The sequence below is a fragment of the Gouania willdenowi genome, chromosome 6 (genome assembly GCF_900634775.1).
Source record: "Gouania willdenowi chromosome 6, fGouWil2.1, whole genome shotgun sequence".
NCBI lineage: Eukaryota > Metazoa > Chordata > Actinopteri > Blenniiformes > Gobiesocidae > Gouania > Gouania willdenowi.
Window position 1 is genome coordinate 53,851,208 of NC_041049.1, and position 20,028 is coordinate 53,871,235.

The 20,028-nt window shown below is 36.7% G+C and overlaps 1 protein-coding gene across 4 annotated transcripts in view; it reads left to right on the forward strand.

Moving 5' to 3' along the window:
- The window catches only part of cbfb (core-binding factor subunit beta), a 43,191-nt gene that overhangs the window by 15,403 nt on the left and 7,760 nt on the right, over positions 1-20,028 (forward strand). For 2 of the 4 annotated variants that reach the window (XM_028450874.1, XM_028450875.1), the window contains exons 4-6: positions 11,461-11,577; positions 11,660-11,755; positions 13,199-13,268. In XM_028450874.1, coding sequence (XP_028306675.1) covers positions 11,461-11,577; positions 11,660-11,755; positions 13,199-13,228 — 243 coding nt within the window. In that variant the 3' untranslated portion in view covers positions 13,229-13,268. The remainder of the gene's footprint in view (positions 1-11,460; positions 11,578-11,659; positions 11,756-13,198; positions 13,269-20,028) is intronic. The other 2 variants (XM_028450872.1, XM_028450873.1) reach the window with 1 other exon arrangement.

Sequence of the window (20,028 nt, forward strand, 5' to 3'; positions counted from 1 at the left end):
TTATTATTTTTGTATTATTAAAGTATCTTAAGTACATTAAGACTAAAACAACAAATTTTTCACCATCTGTGTTAAATTCTGAAAGTGCTTTCATTTGAAAACATCCTTAATCCACAAAAACATTCCAACCTGTGTGGTTTTATAATAACAATAATAATAATAATAATAAAAATAATAATAAATCTTAAACTTTATTTGTATAGCACTTTTCAAAACACATGTTCCAATGTGCTTTCCAAAGGCAACTATGGATTAGAAAATAAAAATAAAATAAAACATTTAGGTGTATGCTACAAAGCGAGGTCACCTCATATCGCACTAACTTCCGGGATTTAATCAATATGTGCTGTCCTACGAAGCTCGCTAACGTCTTTCGGCGCTAAATCACCATGGTAACTTAGGCTGAATGACTAACCTGGTGAGGAGTAGGTTTTGTTTTGGCTAGGATCTTAGCGAGTACTAAAGCCCCACCTCCTGAGCAATCAGTTCTCTTAGAAAGCGAGCTGTCCAATAAAAGGTGATGTGTGAACACGTCACTGTGTGGCTATGATCTGACAGCTGACAGGAGATAGAATATTTAGACATTGATGCAATCCTTTCATTTACCAGTGACATCATTTAGGAAACATATAGATTTATATCTGATGGACTGATCTATAGTCAGCTGATAAAGCCTGTGTCTTCGTATGCTCGGACGGGTGAAGTAATTCATTCATTAATTCATTCATTCATACGCTAGTGAGGCTGACAGCATCAGCAGGAACATACTACAGACTGTGAAACAATGCGCTCGCATCCCAGTGTGTGTGTGATTTAAAAAAAGGTGTACCTGAACAGAAACACGTGTGTGCTGCAATAAAGTTTAACTGATCAGAGTGCTGTCTGTTTATCATCATATGGATGAATATCATAAATAATCTCACGCTTTTACGCATTAACCGTATCAGTAGCTTGCCGCCTGTGTTCTTTCATTCCTGCCTTTTCTGTAACAACAGTGTTGTCTTTGGTCTGAATTATGGATTTTAATCATTTAAAATTTTTAACTTAAGCTGAACACCTAACCTGGTCGGGACCAGGTTATGAAGTGGATCAGATCTGAGCGAGTATAAAAGCTATACCTCCTGGTGTGCACTGCACTAACACTGTTGCTCTTCACTGTCATCATGGATTGAAATTCATTATATTTGTTTAAGATCATAAACTGTTGCCAGGTTTCTCCATTGTAGTGATTGGTCAGATGCTGCAATCTCTACCCTTTTTATGGGAGCGCGCACGTAGCTAGGCTGAAATCACTTGGCTTAAATTAGCGTGTTGTTATCGACCTTCATAGGGCAGCTTCTCTCTGACAGGGAATCTTTGGTTAGGTGTAGCCTGCTAAAGGAGGTTAATCCAGGATATAATTATCTAGCTTTGTCGCATAGGCTCATAAAGTTTTGGTTAGAGATTAAAACAGTTTCAAAAACAGAAACATATAAACAAGTTAGAAGTTACTAAAAATCAGAGAAGTATGTTTTAAGAAGTGATTTAAAAATTGTCACAGAGTCAGCAGACCTCATATCCTCAGGCAGATCATTCCAGTGATGGGACCCAGACTGAAAAGGCTCTGTTCCATGTCTTGTCTTGTAGTCATGTCATTTGTTTGTTGATTGTAAATAAATGTTTAGTTTATAACAAATTAATGAAAACCCAAAAGACAACAAAATGCAAGTCAAAATAAATTAAATGTACAAAAGTATTTACATAAAAAAGAGATTTCATATATCGCTCGCCTGAAGAAAAGTGGACCGTAGACAGGAAAACGTGAGAATGACAGTCCAAAGACAGTGCAGCAGCAATCACTCTGGCTTCAACCACACCTTGGATATGCAGGGAAGGCAAACAGAAAATCAGGAACACCTGAGTGGAAGCATGGGAAACAACAAAGACAAAACTAAGACCTAAAAACAAACATATTACAAACTAAAAGACAAACAAAACATGACTAAGAGAAACAAGTAACATCAAACCACAACTGATCCCCAACAGGACTTGAATTTGCATGAATTACAAGACACCAAACTAATCAATGAGCCACAGAAACAACAGAATATATTCAATAAGGAACACATAACTAGACTTTTGATATCTGAGCCCTAATTTAGTTTTATTTATTCCATTTATATGTTTATCGTGCTTTAATGTATGATATATGTTGTCATCTTTTGGGGTATTTAGAAAATCAGTCGAAGGAAAAATGTTAGGAGGCATTTTTCTAACTCTGGGATTGGTTACCCATAATTCCATCTTGCCTTGTGTAAAGGATTTGCATGTTGTTTTCATGTCTGTGAAAGCCATCGAGGCAAAGAATAGGTTTGCACATAGAAATGACTTTGCATACCAATGAGACACATTGTGTGTCTACAAGACAAGCAGTTAGAAACTCACATGGGGTCAGTTGATCATTTGCGTTCTTCACAAATGAAATATAACGCACAAAAGAGAAAAGGGACAGAAGAGAGAAATGACAAACAACATCAGTTGAGAATGAGCAACGGAAAGTCAACTCAGCAAAAATAAAGACCAGGTTTTGGCTCCGCCTCAATACAAACAGTTTGGACTAAGAACCATTATTATTATTTTCCATATTAAGAGTTCATTATACTATGTAAATGGTATGTAATCCAATAGCCTAGTGTGTGTGTGTGTGTGTGTGTGTGTGTGTGTCCCACGTTGTTTTCCTGCCTTTGTAATTACAGGGAAGTAAAAGCTGCCGAAAGAGAGGTTGTACAATTCATGTAATGTGAGAGCTGCAAACTATTATACTTTAACTTTAACAACATGGACAGATGGTCAATAAGGATGTTTTTATCCATCCACCTGCTACATTCACACACACACACACACACACACACAGGCAAAGATGTGATTGCCGCATCTCATTTTAAATGTGTGACGTATATTCGAACATTTGTTGCATTGCCGTGTGACTTGCCTCCGAGTTTGGTTAGTTCCATTTTAAAAAATCAGTAAAAAATCAGAAGTTTTCTTACTTTTTGAACGTGCATTTGTAGACTTTACTTGTATATTATTATTCCCTTCATTTGATATGGACATCACAATTACATCAGTTGACCAGATGTATTGTTTTGAGTGTGGGAGGCTTTTAAAAAGGTTAAAAGTAACAGAAATAATAAGAAAATGGAAATATGCACTGCACAAAACATTAAAAAAAGAAAAGCAATATTCAAATTTAAATACAGTCATTAGTTATACGACACAGGCAACGCGAGCAAGCGGGAAACCAGGTAAAACTATAAATGTGAACACTGTAGTTTTTGAGTCCATTATTGAAAGCATTGATCACTAGTCTATAATTTTAGATGTGTGGGTAGAGAGTTACACAGTATTTCTCCTTTTACGGAGAGAGCAGACTGACCAAAAGAAGTCCTATGAAGTGTATACTCATTATTTCATGTATATTTATTCACATATTTAATTTCCTATGTTAACATAATGTTTGTTTGTCTCTATGGATATTTCTCCTGACTATAGTTCTTTCCTTGCTGTATTTATTTTGTTTGCTCTGGAGCCATTTTGACTAAAGTCATTTCCTCTGTGGGTTTATTAAACTATTTTGGATCGTGAGGTAGTTTATTTTAGCGCAAGTCATTACTCTCAGTTTCTTGTATAACTTTACACGTCTTCATGATCTCATCTCTGGTTAAGTTTGAGAGTATGACATCAGTGCTGGTCCACTCAGCAATTACCATGTTTTTGTTGTTGGTTGGGAGCAGAAAGTGTGACGTGGACTGGGAGTGTGAATCAGAAGTGAGTGACGCTCGTCATCCTGGCAGCTATTCATCTATGTTTGAAAGACTTTCTGTTGTCATTGCTTTTTAGTCTAATATCACAAAAGATCATTTGTCAACAAGAAATGACGGGAAATAGAGGAAAAACTCTAACATATAATACATTTAAAACCCAGCTAAGAAAATGGCGTTTGAGTAATCAGAACTACAATTATCAGCCCTGATAGTCATGAGTTCTCTTGCATTTTATTTTGTATTTATATTTAAAATATATATTACAATTTATTGAAACTGAATTACACATTTTTAGTAAGGTGAATTATAATGTTTGTATGCTATTTTAGAATGTGACTTTTTTTTATTGTACTAATGTAAATAGATTTAGTTTTTAGGGTAACTTTAAACAAAAATAGCCATTAGGCTAACTCTGGCACATTTACTGTAATCTTTATGAATGTACATTGTCCCTGTCAAATAAACAAAAAAAAGGCAAACAGAATGGCAGCACAAACAGGACAGCAGCAAAAAAAAAAAATAGCTGAAAACTATAAAGAAATGCAATAAAAGCTGAAATAAAAACCACAAAAAGGGGCTTGAGAATGTAAAGACATGAAAGCCACACACATGCACGCAAAGTTACTGTGGCTCATGTTTAATCTCAATGGAAATAAAGAAAACACTGGGAAGTTTGTGTGACTGCAGTTAAAACCATTGCTGCTTGGAAGACACTCGCAGTCACTGATGTAGCATTCTTCTAGATAATAGCATAATTACTGCGTTAAATCAGTTGGTGCCTCAAGCTTAGAATGCACACACACACACACACACACACACACACACAAAGGGCCGTCGAGTCACGTTCAGAGACTGATGTGTTTACGATGGTAGAGATATACAAAAACGTGCGTGTGTGTGTAGGTGAGTGTGTGTGGTGTGTATTTGTGGCGGGCATACACAGATCCTCATTGTTTCTCCAGAAGCATTTACTGCAGAGGTGTAAAGAGTACTGATATTTCAAGTAGAAGTACTGTTACTTGATTGAAATTGTATTCAAGTATAAGTAAAAGGTAGCTCAATTAATTACTAGTTACTTTCATCCCCATACGTTTATTTTTGGTAATAAATCTTGCCACGGTACCCTTGCATACAATAAAACAGACCAAATAAAAGGTTTGTCAAAATGTACAATTCTTTTTAAGTAAAATAACACCAATAAATTCAATTCAAAATAAAAAATAAAAACTCGTGCTCAAGTTTAGCTTAATTAATGAACTCTAACACTGAGAAAATAACCTCTATTTGATGCTGTTTTGATGCGATGCATTACGTTTAATCTGATTGGTCGGCTATGATGTGATGCATTTGATTGTTCATTTTTTGTTGTTTCACAATGTCTGTTGATCATTTTAAAATGAAAAATAATAATTTACTCAGTAACGACTGGGTATAAAATGTAACAAATCACTGTACTTAGTTTAAAATATACTTATAAATGAAGTTGAATTGAATTAAAATAAGTGATTTAGAAATGTAACCATATAAGCAACTCAATTACAGTGACGTGAGTACTGTAATTGTACGGTAATACCTCTGATTTACCGTAACTGAGGCCTCTATATTGTGTGTGTGTGTGTGTGTGTGTGTGTGTGTGTGTGTGTGTGTGTGTGTGTGTGTGTGTGTGTGTGTGTGTGTAAGATCACAATACACTCGTCAGACTCAAGAGGTCACCACGCCTGAAATAAAGGTATGAAATAAAAATTTGAGACCACAAAACTGATTAAACTGAGCATTATCTGGCTTCACGTTAGCGGTCGTCCCCAGTCGTGATAAGAGGTACCACAAAACCATCCAACTCTGTAATTTAACCCAGGGGTTTCCTATCTGGGTTTGTGTGCACTCACATAAAGGGGCGTGGTTTCAAGCAAAAATAAAATAAAATAAAAAACAATCATATATAGACATGAAAGCATGTATTTTACAATGGAGAAGCAGACGTTTTATCTGGAATAGGAAGAAACAGGCCAGAAGTAGCACTGTGGATACCAAAATACACCCAATAATGGCTCAAATGAAACACTGGATTATTGTTTAAATTAGTCACATCATCAGAAACTGAAACCAACGTTTTAGCAAATGATATGGTTTTAGTTTTAGTTTTTAATTGTAACTCAAGGTTGATTTTCTTTCTAGTTTCTAATCCTTTTTGTTGTTTTTTTTGTTTTTTTTCTGAGTGTGCTGCCATTTGTGAGCGCTCCCCATTTTCTCGTGAGTGTCTTTGTAAATGGATGTGGGGGTTGACATGGTTCCTTCTCTCAGAGGAAGTCTGTGGTTAGGCCGTTTCTACATATTTTCCCCTTACATACGCGCGCACACACAAACACACACACACACACGGACGCGCACACACACATACACACATACATGGGCCTGCACACTAATTTTCTTGTCAAGGCAAATGAAGCTCTCATTTAAAAGTAACATCCAGCCTCACAGATGTAGAAGTCATTCCTCTTGCTCTTTCCTGTTTCCTCACGCACACACACACACACACGCGCACACACTCAAAGAACACACAAAAACCCACAGTCTCTCGGGGTGTGGTCTGGTCTCTGCAACCCCAGTGCACTATGGGTAACTGTGGTTAAAGAGGTCCTGCGAGAAGCTGCCCAAAAATAGCCAGAGGAAAGTTGGTGTAACAGTGTCAGCTAAAGAAGTATCCAGTTTGTTTTTTTTAATCTCCTTCAAATTACTTTGTTTACAGCTTGAAAATCACCGCTTTATTACTCACTATATATTTGAACAGAATTCATTCTGTCGCTGCGGGCTTCCCAACGTTGACCTCTCTTTAACAAGTAACAAGAAAAAAAAAATAAAAGTAAAAATATAAAACTATCAACGGGCTGGTAAACAGAGCTGAGCAGCTAATGAGCAGGGACGTCTACTACTGTATATCCATTCCATTACATTAGAGTCAAGGCTTCTCTGCTTTAGATATCACTGTGCAAACAAAGCGTGACATTTTTATTACCTTCCTGAAACTTTTAAAGTCATAAATCATGTGTTTAAAACCAGCCTAATGCTACAGTCATTCTAAACTCTGAGAAAAGCCAAGTCCAAACGTGTTTGCACAGAAGATACACAGACTGACACTTTATTTGGAATTATTTATTTTTTTTATTGTTAAGATTTGAAGAGATCAGTTAATCATGAGTTAAAAGCTAATTCTGTTTAATCTAAAACATTATTAAATGAGACTTTTTACATTTTCACATCTCTTTTTTCCTGTAATTTTTGTATACTTACTGTGTATTGTTTTAAAGTTATTTATTTTATAATAACTATTCGTTATAAGCAGTTAATAGATCATTAATAAACTGTTAGTTCATGAGTTATACATTTGTTAAGGATTTATAACTGTGTCCTATAGATTTACAAGCTGTTAGTTAACTATTTATAAATGACATGTATGTTAATGATTTATAACTACACTGGGGGAAATAAGTATTTGATACACTTCCAAAGAGTGGAGATGTCTGTAATTTTTTATCATAGGTACACTTCAACTGTGAGACAGAATATATATTTAAAAAAATCAAATAAACACATGATATGATTGAATGGAACTTAATATTTAGTACAGTAACCTTTGTTAACATTTACAGATGTCAGATGTTTCCTGTAGTTCTCGACCAACGTATATAACTTTATATACTTTAGTAAATGAGGAATAGTGGCAACTTTAGAATAAAGTCGCAATAAATTATATAACATTTTAACTGATTCTTAACAAGTAATTAGTAAGTGGTTTACTACTAGCTTATTCATGAGATATTACTCATTTATAAGGTATAGTTATAAATCATTAACATACAGTTAAGATGTCATTTATAAATTGTTAACTAACAGCTTATGAGTCAACCATCCATCCATTTTCAAACCCACTTGCTCCTGTCTCACAGGGTCGCGGGGGTCTGCCGGTGCCAATCTCCGGCTCTCATTGGGCACTGGGCAGGGGTACACCCTGGACAGGGCACCAGTCCATCACTGAGCAACACAGACAACCCCTCACTCTCATTCACTATATGGGCAATTTTTAGAGACCCCAATCAACCTTACAGTCATGTTTTTTGGATTGCGGGAGGAAGCCGGAGTACCTGGAGAAAACCCACGCAGCACGGGGAGAACATGCAAACTCCACACAGAAAGGACTTCTTGCTGTGAGGCGGACGTGCTAACCACTAAGCCACCTATTGGCTAATTATAAGACACCGTTATGAATCCTTAACAAACTGTTAGCAAATATTCAACAAGTAATATATTAGTAATATTATAATAAAATTATACCTCAACTAACAGTTTATTAACGATCTGTTAACTACTCGTAATGGATAGTAGGGCTGGGCAAAAAATCGATTTAATCAATTTATCGAATTTGTAGATAAAAACAATTTTTATTTTACAAATTTGAGTTAAAAAATATATATTTGTTGTTGTTGTTGTTGTTTACCCTTTGTGTAGGTAGCTTAAGCTTGAAATTGTTGAATGACAGAACCTCACTCACTTTTTATTTTGGGATTGTTCTATGCGTTTTAACTAATGAGGACAATCACAGCAATAAAGTTGCACTTTTGACATTATATCTGATGTCTGCGGTCATTTTTAAGTGGGTTGGAAAAAAAAAAAACGAAAATTGAATCAAAACTCTAATTTTTCTTTAAAAAATCTAAGATTTTTTTTTAGGCAAAATCGCCCAGCCCTAATGAATACTTATTATAAACATTCACCAGTTATTTTTTTGTTATGTTTGTGCAGATAAATATGCAAAATGATGTAAAGGCTGGAAAAATTAGCTGGCAGAATTGTGTATTTTTTGTATTTTGACACTCAAAGGCAGCCCTCATAAAATATCTTAATGTACCTCTAAAACCCTAACCAATAATATTAATGCCAAGTGTTACAGTAAGAATGAGCAGCTCTTTAATTTTCCAGATAGCAGCTGAGACAGTTTGACAAATCCAAAGAGAGATGGTGCAGTGATCCTGCAAACGTGATCATTCCCATTCCTCATGAAATGACTCACATATGGCGCTTTGCGTTACGGTTGCTCCTGGCGTGGAGCCATATGTAACATAACCAGGAGTGAAGGAGACAGAGCCTCAGACTCCTTTTTTGTGTCAGACAGTTTTATATTGTACACTGGGATTACTGTGCGTCTCAAAATACATGGAAGACGGAGGACTGAATGCATTAGAAGTGAGCACACGCAGGCTGTCTGTTATCATTGCAATGTCCTTCGTCTCATTCACAGACAAAACATACACGACACAAGGTCAAACAGGACAGACCTTTGATCACTGTTGTTTGTTTTTTTGTTTTTGGTTTGGAAAGTTGTGGTGACTTTAAAACCTGAAAATACAGATTCACTGCTTTCATTTTATTTTTAATGAAATCCCATAAAATCCCATTTTAGTGACTAGTCTGTGAAAAGGAGTTGCTAAATGGAGTCGTAACAACAAAATTATTTGAGAAAGAAGGATATTGAACTACTCACAATGACCTGTTAAATGATATGTAAGTTTATCTCTGCTTCGGTGTTATTTACTTGTCCAACACCTAAATGTAACATCTAAGTTTTTTAAATAGCGTAGTAGCATTTTATGTTTTACAGGCATTGGACTGTGGGAGGAGTGGAAAGACTTGTTTTTTATTGAACAAGTGCAGATACAAACAAAAAGGCACATTTTCACATTATTACAGATTATAGACAAACTTAAAAGACAAAACAAAAAAAGAACCAAGGGGCTAAACAATGTACTTACAATCAAACAGATTGGGTTATTAAAATAAATCAAGTATTTTCTAGGGGTGGGGCTTCAACGCGTTAATTACCATTAATTAATTACAAGAAAATAACGCGTTACAAAAATGGAAGGCCGTGGCTATGGATACGTTAAACGTATGAATCGACTGCCGGTCTATGCATACGTAGCGCCCCTCATTGGCCAGTTTAGGTGACGTGATAGGTGCACCGCGTGACTTAGAGTTCTGTCAGTTGTATTTTAGCCCTAACCCAGGAAATACCCTAAAATGTTTATTTTTGTCGTATGTGTATTTTTAAAGGTGCTTCATAAACAAACAACAGTTTGCTTCATAAACAAACAACAGTTTGCTTCATAAACAAACAACAGTTTGCTTCATAAACAAACAACAGTTTGCTTCATAAACAAACAACAGTTTGCTTCATAAACAACGCAGAACTGTTTGTCGTTGCACGTTTTTTCCTCTACGCCGATTACACTGATGCACGCGTGACGTCAGAGCTCGGCTAAAGGCTACCAAAATGGAGGAAAGCGCGCTCGTAGGGCCAAAAGGACATTTTTATTTCAAGAAACGATCTAACGGTAGCCTTGATAAAAGAGTGGTTCTGTGCAAACTTGGAGTTCCAAAAAGATTTAGGCCAAATTACCATTTATATTTCAAATTTTACTTGAATAAAAAAAAAAAGTACTTTATATTTATTTGTTTATTTATTGAGTTATGTTTTTAAGCCAACACTGTTGTGAAAAGTACATAATGTAATTAAAATGGCACTTTTACATTTGTTTAATTTTGGCCAGGGATATTTTTCATTTCTTTTTCCATAGTTGTGACATTAGAATTGTTTGAGTTTACTGTATTTTTGTCTGTATTTATTATTTGATTCATTCATCCACTAAAATCCATTTAGATTGAGAAGTGTTGCTTTTCAGGTGCAAATATGGTTATGCACTTAAAATGTGATCAATTTCGATTAATTAATTACAAAGCCCTGAGTTAATTTGATTAAAAAAAAAAATTAATCAAGTCCCACCCCTATTATTTTCATAATAGAAGTAATGAAACAAGTCTAGGGGCATTTTTACCATGAAGAAAAGATAAAGAACTGGCAAAAAGTTTAAACTTGTGCCTAAAATTAGGCTTAGATTTAAAGAAACGACATTTATGAATGTAATGTTTACCTAACAAAACAATATTATTCACAACAAAATCAATCAGGAAAAGTGGAAAGAACGTTCTTAAGAAAAAGCCTTGTATTCCAAGGCAATATGAGAAATTCAAATTTTTTTGGCGTCCTGAGTTCTGCATCTGCCCAGGGCTAAAGTGAAATCAGCGTCATGTGAAAGTGATCTGTGTATGACTGTTTAATACATCTATTCTCACATTTCATGTTTTCATTATTAGACAGACTACACTTAACACGATTCATACATCATCAAAACTGCAGAAACTCATTTTCCATCTGTAATGGGAGATTTCAACTTCCTTTACCCAGAGGTGACAATGAATATTAATGGGCGTAACAGTAGGTTTGCCAGATTTAGCACTTCAGCTAATGAGTCCACACGATTCAAACTTATAAAAAAACATAAAACCAAGTCAACCTATGGACATCACCAAGTTACAATACAATAATTAAAAATAAATAAAATACATAGAAAAAAACTGCATACATCAGCATTACATGCAGCATATAATAAAGTACATTACAAAGTAGCAGAAAATACTTACAATGTCATACATTAGCATCAAACTCATACAGTTGCTTCTTAAATGAGGAATGCGAGGAGCAGTTATATTTGTGATACTATGATCGGAAATGATTAAATGTATTTTTTATTTATTTTTTTGGCAGGTATATTTAAAGGCCCCCATGATCTTGAATGGTGTGTGTGTAATGTGGAGAGGCTGGATTGACCTACAGAGGTTGGATGGGATGGGATTTCTGGAGTACGATGATGAGCGAGCGCAGGTAAACCTTTCGCAAAGCAGAGGAGTTTTAGACACTCAAAGTCTCTGTGGTTATTACAGTGTGTGCTTGTGTGTACTCGCAGCAGGAGGATGCTTTGGCTCAGGCAGCATTCGAAGAGGCTCGACGCAGAACCAGAGACTTTGAGGACAGAGACCGATCGCACCGAGAGGATCTAGAGGTGAGAGGGCAGAGACCGATGCAGACTATAGAAGTGTTTAGCAAATACTGTAGAAAAGACAGATCTGCTTCCTGTCTTAAAGGAGGTTTAGCCTTGCAAAGCCACTTCACAGAAAGTGTCAGAGAAGAGAGTCAGCCATAGAGGTTCTGCTCATAGACTGTGGGTTGGATGTTGATAATTCCATTGAAAGCAAGTTTGCTGCAATTCGGAACTCATTTGTTATCACAGTTGGTTGACATCAGAAGTGTGATGCCTGCCCCCTATTGGCCACCCCCCAACAGGGACGAGTCAACGCCTACTGGCATCTTAAAGGGATCCTCCACTGTTTTTACAAATGTGGCCTAAAACCTTTGAAATGTCCTTATTAGAAGATCTATGCTTAAACAAAATGCATTATTTTGCACCATATTTGTTTTATTAACTTTTAAAACTGGGACTACTTTACCCTGTGCGCCGCCATGTTGAAATGACGTCATTGGTGACGTGATTAGCCCCTTTTAGTCCGATGAGTTCTATAGGAGGTCAAGCATTTATCATTTAGCAGCTTTTTCAGTCAAAATGACAACTTGTGCTGCTTTGGGTTGCTCTAACAATCAGTAAAAGTAAAAATTTAAAAAAAAAAAAAAGTCGATGTAAACCTCTTTTATTTACTGAGAGATGATAAATTAAAACTGTGACCCGAAAAAATCTGTGTGAGATGTGAGAATATCGATCATCAATCTCCTCTACACATTTATGCAGAAACGTCATATATTTTTTCATTGCTTTAGAGATTTTCGATAACAATGAGAAAATGTATTTTTCCTGCCGGTATTGGTTTTGCAAGGCTTTACTGTACTAGGCTGACTGCATGTCCTACACCTTTTGATCGTAGCAGTTTAATCTCATTTATGTAGTAATTTAACTGGGCTAAGCCTCCTGGAGTGAAGTTTACGTTATTACTTTTGCTTGTGTTGGTTTAGCATTGAGTGGCGTGTGCTTGTGTGCTTTAATTAATTCCTTTTGTGTGGTTTTTTGTTGCCATTAATAGTATATGTTCATTTTGGTGCTATAGGTTTAGTGCATGATCAGTTTGACATTACATTAAGTTTATTTGAACCTATTTTAATGAACATTTGAATGACTGATTCAGTTTTGTCAAGGTATCCAAAAAGCCTCAGAGGGGAAAGTAGTTTATTATTCTTTTTAATATCTACAAAGTCAGTGGATACTCATTAGATTAAAATGAAATCAACACAATTTGATATTTTTTACTTTTGGGGGGAAAAAAAGTCCCTTGTGCCATTGAATTTCTGTTCACAATACCAGCTCTAATGTTTAAAATCAATTGTGCTGAACGCACTTGAGATAAACTTACTTTCCCGGCAAGGCTTTGGGGAGATCCATGGCAACTGTACTAAGTTAACGCTCTCCGAATGAACCCCAAAATTGCTTATTTTTTAGGACCCTGTGGTTTCTAAAATCTGGGACTGATGACACACAGACAGACAGACAGCCAGCAGAAGAGAAAAGGGTCTGTGACCTTCATTTCTCACCATCACACTGTCATGCACTAAACCACCACGTGCGTGCCTGCGTGTTCATGTGTGCACGAACGTTTGTGTGCATGCACCGCAATGACTGCATATCATGTTTCTGTTACTGTACATTTTGTTTTTTGTTGAGACAAGAGTATCAATGTTTGTGCTATTTCAATGATATAAAATGTTATTTTGGTTTCAAGTTTGCATTCCTCATCCAGTTTGTTTTTTATGGTAACTATTTTACAAAACATTATCCACCAATAGAGGAAGTATCAGAGCAAAAAGAAAGTGTGGATGAAATGAAAGGTCCTCTTTGATCTCATGTTTCTACCCTGAGGCTCCAACAGTTGGAGAAATTCTCCCGTCTCTCGCTGAATCAATAAAAATATCACGACTGTCCCATAAACCACAGGCAATCATGCTAAAGACTATTTGGAATCCCAGTTCACTTTGAACATCAAAACGGTCTCAAAATACCCATCCCATACAAACTAAAGGGATGTTTTATTGCTCAAAGTAACAAAAATCATATTTTTTAACTTCATCTTTATACTGGGTCTTTGTTTTATATTTGTGAAACCCAAGTTCTTAAGTTATGTTAAGAATCTGAAATAAATTCTGATATTTCATTATAAATAAAACCATGCTATCTACTTTTTTGTTTGCCTGTGGCCTGTGTGGGACTGGAACCACCAACCTTCCAATAGTACAGTACTTTTTACCAACGCCAAACTGAAAGACATAAAAGTTTTTACCATTACAACATTCAAATTGGATTTGATTAACACGTGTAGGCTTTAGGGTTGAGAGGAAAGAGTAAAATGCATTAGGAAATATTTGGGTTCAGTAGCTCTTTGTTGTTTTTAGCTGGTATTTGCATTATTTCTCCAGTGATTGAACACTTTCCAACAGCAATCATTGGGCAGGAGCACAAAATCCTGATTTTTGCTGCTGAGTGCACACAGTTTAGGTGTTTATAATTCCCATCGCTCAGCACAATCCCGACAGTCTTGCTATTAAACACTGTTCTATTCTAAATAATGAGGGATGTTCACAAATTAGATTTTTCACATACTTATTTTCGATGACTAACAATAACTTCAGTGGCTCTCAACTTTCTGGACAAACTTTAAGGCTTTTTTCAATTACTTCTTATGATTTTGTTATATCAGTTTCATTTTTGTGACTTAATGTTCTCAGAAAGACAAAAAAAAAATTACTGTTGGAAATATTTAAGATTATTATCAACAGAATAGACTTTTAAACCCAGCTGATTAAGTGAGGCGCATGTGATATAATGTGAGATGTATGTGCAGGTTTAATAGTGTGCAGTGTTAATGAATAAAGCATTCATACAGTGTTCCTACACTACTGCCCTGAGTCCAAGTGATGGTGAATAACGGCACACATTCAGCTTCTGCATTTCTGTGGTGTGAACTCCACCCTTCCATCTGTTTCTCTTTCTCTATATGTTTCTTTTTAGCTGGTGGTATGTGTTAGATTGCCAAAAGAGTTGGGACCCCCCCCCCCCCCCCTTGAATGATTGTAGTCATGTGTTCCAGTCTTTTTATGATCACAAGTCTATCAAATCAATTACTGCTACTGGGCAATGCAAATGGATTTTTAAGCATTATAGAACACAGTAAATTCTAATTGTAATCACTTGCCATAATCTCATCAGTATTTTTTAATGGTGTTTAAACCAAAAGGTAGTATGATAGCAAAGAGTAGGCAATTGTAAATACACTATTTAACTATGTCACCAAGTGAAAAGCCACATGAAATAGCAAAACGGGGTCACTGGACACGGAGATGCTCATGATACAGAAAGATTCTGCAGCAGAAATGGGCAAGTTTTAATACAATGAGGGCCGACTTTCAAATCAGTATTTAAAATAATGATCAATCTAGCATTATTATGGGAAATAACTCAGCTTTTTGTGTTTTTGTTGTCATTTGTTGTGTTTTTAGATTTATTTTGTGTATTTTTCTTGTAATATTGTAAATTTTTTTGCTCATTTTCTGTTTTTGTTTTGTATGTTTTTGTGTATATTTTTTGTTTTATGTTTAGTTTTTTTGTCATTTGGTACATTTTTCTGTAATTTTCTCTTTTTGGCCATTTTTCAGTTATTTATTTGTAGTCGTGTGTGTTCACGGACTACAATTGTGTATATTTGTTGTCATTTTGTATTCCTTTTGCTTATTATTGTCCTTTTGTGTATTTTTTCTGTCATTTTGTATGTTTTTTTAGAGTCATTTTGTGTGTTTATTTTGGGGGTCACACAAAAATAAACCAAGGGTTTGCCCATCTTTGCTGTACAGTATAAAACAATACAGAACACCAAACGTTAAATCAATCAATCAATCAATCAATCAATCTTTATTTGTATAGCGCCAAATCATAACCAATGGTATCTCAAGGCACTTTACAGTAGAGCAGTCTTAAGGACGGACTCTTCATTTTATGGATACACACATATGCATATATACGTATATACACATACATATGTATCCCACACCCAACATGAATTCATCATGGCGGCAAGGAAAACCTTCTGTTAAGCAGCAGGAACCTTGTGTGGATCCCATTCCTATGATGAACAGCCATCCACGTTATGCTGTGTTGGGTGTGTGCAGAGGAAAGGGTGGAGACAGAGCCGCTGAGTCTCTGTAACTCCACACTGAGGATCCCACGGACCTGCAAGACAAAAGCCAGAAGGAGTACAGGAGCAAACACACAAGGGAGTAAGCAGACATAGAGGGAGTGTTTGAAAGAGGAATGGGACCCTCTCCGGTCCCTCTCTAACCTAAATGACCTCTCTCTTAACGCCCTCTCCAACCTCTCTCCAACCGAGCATGCCAGACCCCCCCCCCCCGGCAGTCTATGCCTATTGCATCTTAATTATGAGCTATGAGCTGGTTCCTAACTAAAAGCTTTATCAAAGAGGAATGTTTTGAGCCTAACCTTAAAGGTAGAGAGGGTGTCTGCCCCCCGAACCGTGGTTGGTAGATGGTTCCAGAGAAGTGGGGCCTGATAACTGAAAGCTCTTCCTCCTATACTACTTTTAGAGATGAATGGAACAACGAGTAGTCCAGCATTTTGAGAGCGTAGTGTTCTGGGGGGATTGTATGGCACTACAAGCTCCTTGAGATAGACTGGTGCCTGTCCATTTAGGGCTTTATAAGTGAGAAGAAGAATCTTGAATTCTATTCTATATTTTATGGGAAGCCAATGCAGAGAGGCTAATACAGGAGTAATGTGATCTCTTCTCCTAGTTTTAGTCAGTACACGTGCTGCAGCATTTTGAACCAGCTGAAGTGTCTTAAGCGACTTGCTCGGGCAGCCTACTAAAAGAGAATTACAATAATCCAGTCTAGAGGTAACAAAAGCATGGACTAGTTTTTCGGCGTCGCCCTGAGACAGGATAGATCTGATTTTAGCAATGTTACGGAGATGAAAGAAGGCAGTTCTTGAAGTTTGTTTTATGTGAGAGTTGAAGGATAAGTCCTGATCAAATAGAACCCCAAGGTTTCTAACAGTTGTGCTTTGTGCCAGAGTAATGCCATCTAGGGCAGTTAGGCTAGCATAGGTTTCTCTAAGGTGTCGCGGGCCCAGTACAATGACCTCAGTCTTGTCTGAGTTGAGAAGAAGAAAATTTTGGTCCATCCAGGCCCTAATGTCCTTTAGACAGGCCTCAAGTTTAGATAGCTGATTTGTCTCACCTGACTTCATTGATACATACAGTTGGGTATCATCAGCATAGCAGTGGAAGTTAACAGAGTATTTTCTCATAACATTACCAAGGGGGATCATATAGATACAGAAGAGGATTGGACCTAGCACAGAGCCCTGAGGAACCCCGTAGCTTACTTTAGTGTACACAGAAGACTTATTATTCACGTGTACAAACTGGTACCTATCAGATAGGTAGGACTTAAACCAGTTTAGGGCAGTCCCTGTGATTCCAAGTAATTTCTCTAATCTCTCTAGTAGAATATAGTGATCTATAGTGTCAAAAGCTGCACTAAGATCTAATAAAACCAGCACTGAGAGTCGTCCTTCATCTGAAGCCCAGAGTAGATCATTAGTTACTTTAACTAAAGCAGTCTCTGTGCTGTGTTGAGCTCTAAAGCCTGACTGGAAGTCCTCGAACAGGCTGTTGTTTTGAAGAAATTCACAGAGCTGAGCTGCCACAACTTTCTCAAGAATCTTTGAAATAAAAGGAAGATTAGATATAGGCCTGTAGTTTGCTAAAGTGCTGGAATCAAGAGTAGGTTTTTTGAGAAGGGGTTTGATTACAGCTACTTTAAAGGACTGTGGCACGTAGCCTATTGATAGGGATATATTTATTGTCTCCAACAAAGATGGGCAGACTAGGGGAACAACTTCTTTAAACAGCTTAGTTGGGATCGGATCTGAAAGGCAGGTCGATGGTTTGGAGGATGAAATAATAGAGTTAAGTTCCTGAAGTCCTATATGTGTGAAACAGTTTAGGTTAGGCCTATTTACATTTAATGGTACAGCAGGCCCAGGTGAAGGCAGGGAGTGGCTAATTTTATCTCTAATCTTGTGAATTTTATCGTTAAAAAATGTCATAAAGTCCTCACAGCTGAGGGCTAGAGGAATCATGGGCTCAATAGAGCTCTGACTTTGTGTTAGCCTGGCTACAGTGCTGAAAAGGTACCTCGGATTATTTTTATTTTCTTCAATTAGTGAGGAATAGTATGTAGATCGACTATGTCGTAAGGCTGTCATGTATTTACTATGGCTTTCTTGCCAAAGTATTCGTGACTCCTCTGTTTTATTGGAGCGCCACATTCTCTCTAATTTACGGGTTGTTTGTTTGAGTGTGTGAGTTTCAGAGCTAAACCACGGAGCTTTCCTCTGACGTTTAATAGTTTTTTCCCTCAATGGGGCAATTGAGTCCAAGGTGGATTTTAGTAGACTAGCAGAGCTATCGACAAGCAGATCCAGTTGAGAGGGGTTATAATTAATATCATAGTTATTTATTGGATGGTGCACTGAGTTTAAGGCAGCAGGAATGGCCTCTTTAAATTTAGCCACAGCACTGTTGGATAGATTTCTACTTGTAACTATTTTATTGCACAGTGCGAGATCCTCTAGGATAATGTTAAAAGATATTAAAAAGTGATCTGATAGCAGAGGATTTTCAGGGTAGACTTTTAGTTCATTAATATCAAGGCCATATGTTAGAACAAGATCAAGAGTATGATTTAAACGATGAGTAGCTTCATTAATAGTTTGAAAAAAGCCAACTGAGTCTATTAGGGACATAAAGGCTGAGCTCAGGCTATCACTATCTTTGTCCACATGGATATTAAAATCTCCTACTATCAGTATTTTATCAGAACTGAGGACTAAGTTTGATATAAACTCAGAGAATTCTGATAGAAATTCAGAATAAGGGCCTGGAGGACGGTAAATTATCGCAAATAAGACTGGCTGGCAGGTTTTTGATTCGATATGAGATAAATTTAGAACCAGGCTTTCAAAGGAAGTGTAACTGGCCTTTGGTTTAGGATAGATTAGGAGAGAGGAATGATAAATAGCTGCTACACCACCTCCACGGCCTATGTCTCGTGGCATATGAGTATTTAAATGACTGGGAGGAGTGGCTTCATTTAAACTAACATATTCATCTTGATACAGCCATGTTTCAGTTAAACAGAATAAATCAAGGTTATTTTCTGAGATAAGGTCATTTACTAGTAGAGATTTGGATCTCAGTGATCTAATATTTAATAGAGCACATCTAATGGTTTTATGTTTTGGTGTTTCAAGATTTGAGATTTTAATTTTTTTCAGATTTTTATAATTGATAGCTCTTTTATTTGATTTTATGTTAAAATCATTGTGAAATATGGGTCGGGGGACTGACACCGTCTCCATAAAATAATGGATTTCTGCTGATTTCATAAACAATGTTATGTTAGATCTTATGAAGATGATGTGGCATTCAAAAGACTTTTCAAAAGAATGGGGGTGTACTGCCCACACATTTGGATCTACTGTATTGGTATTAACGGGCATGGACATTTCTTTACAAGCCTTTATGAAGGGAACCATGATCAGAATCACTGATGCAACTCTGTAATCAGAACTCTTTTAAAATGCTGCTGCAGATCTTTTTCTTCATGTAGGGGATCAAAGATTATGAAGACGATCCAACTTCGATTTTTTGAAGCTTTGGCATTTTAATCGTTAAAACATTTTTCATCCAAATCTCTGATATTCCCGTCATTCAAGGTCAGGGTGCACTTGTCAAAGAGAAGGATGGAGATAGAATAGATTAGGAAGAAATGTGCCCATTTCAGTCAGCTGTGCACGCTTATGTGCACACACACACACACGCACACACACATTCAAAGTGTTCTGCACACAGACGTTTGGTGGTAAACGATGAGACGGCACTGAAAGCATTAATATATCATTAGTATTGATCGACATCAGACCCTTTACTCTTACTCTGACACACAAACGCGCATGTATACACACACACACACACACACACTCATTCTGATATCATGCAGATGTGTTTTTGCACAAACTGGCAGATCCAGCAAATCTGCTGCAAGTTGATTATAAAGACACACACACACTTCACTAGTATTGAGTTGTGGTTACACAGCCTGTCCTCAGCCCTCAGGCTTCCATCTGTGCACTGGTCAATACAAAAAGCTTCCTTGCCCTTGTGATTAGTGAAGACCACGCCCATCAACAATCAGCCA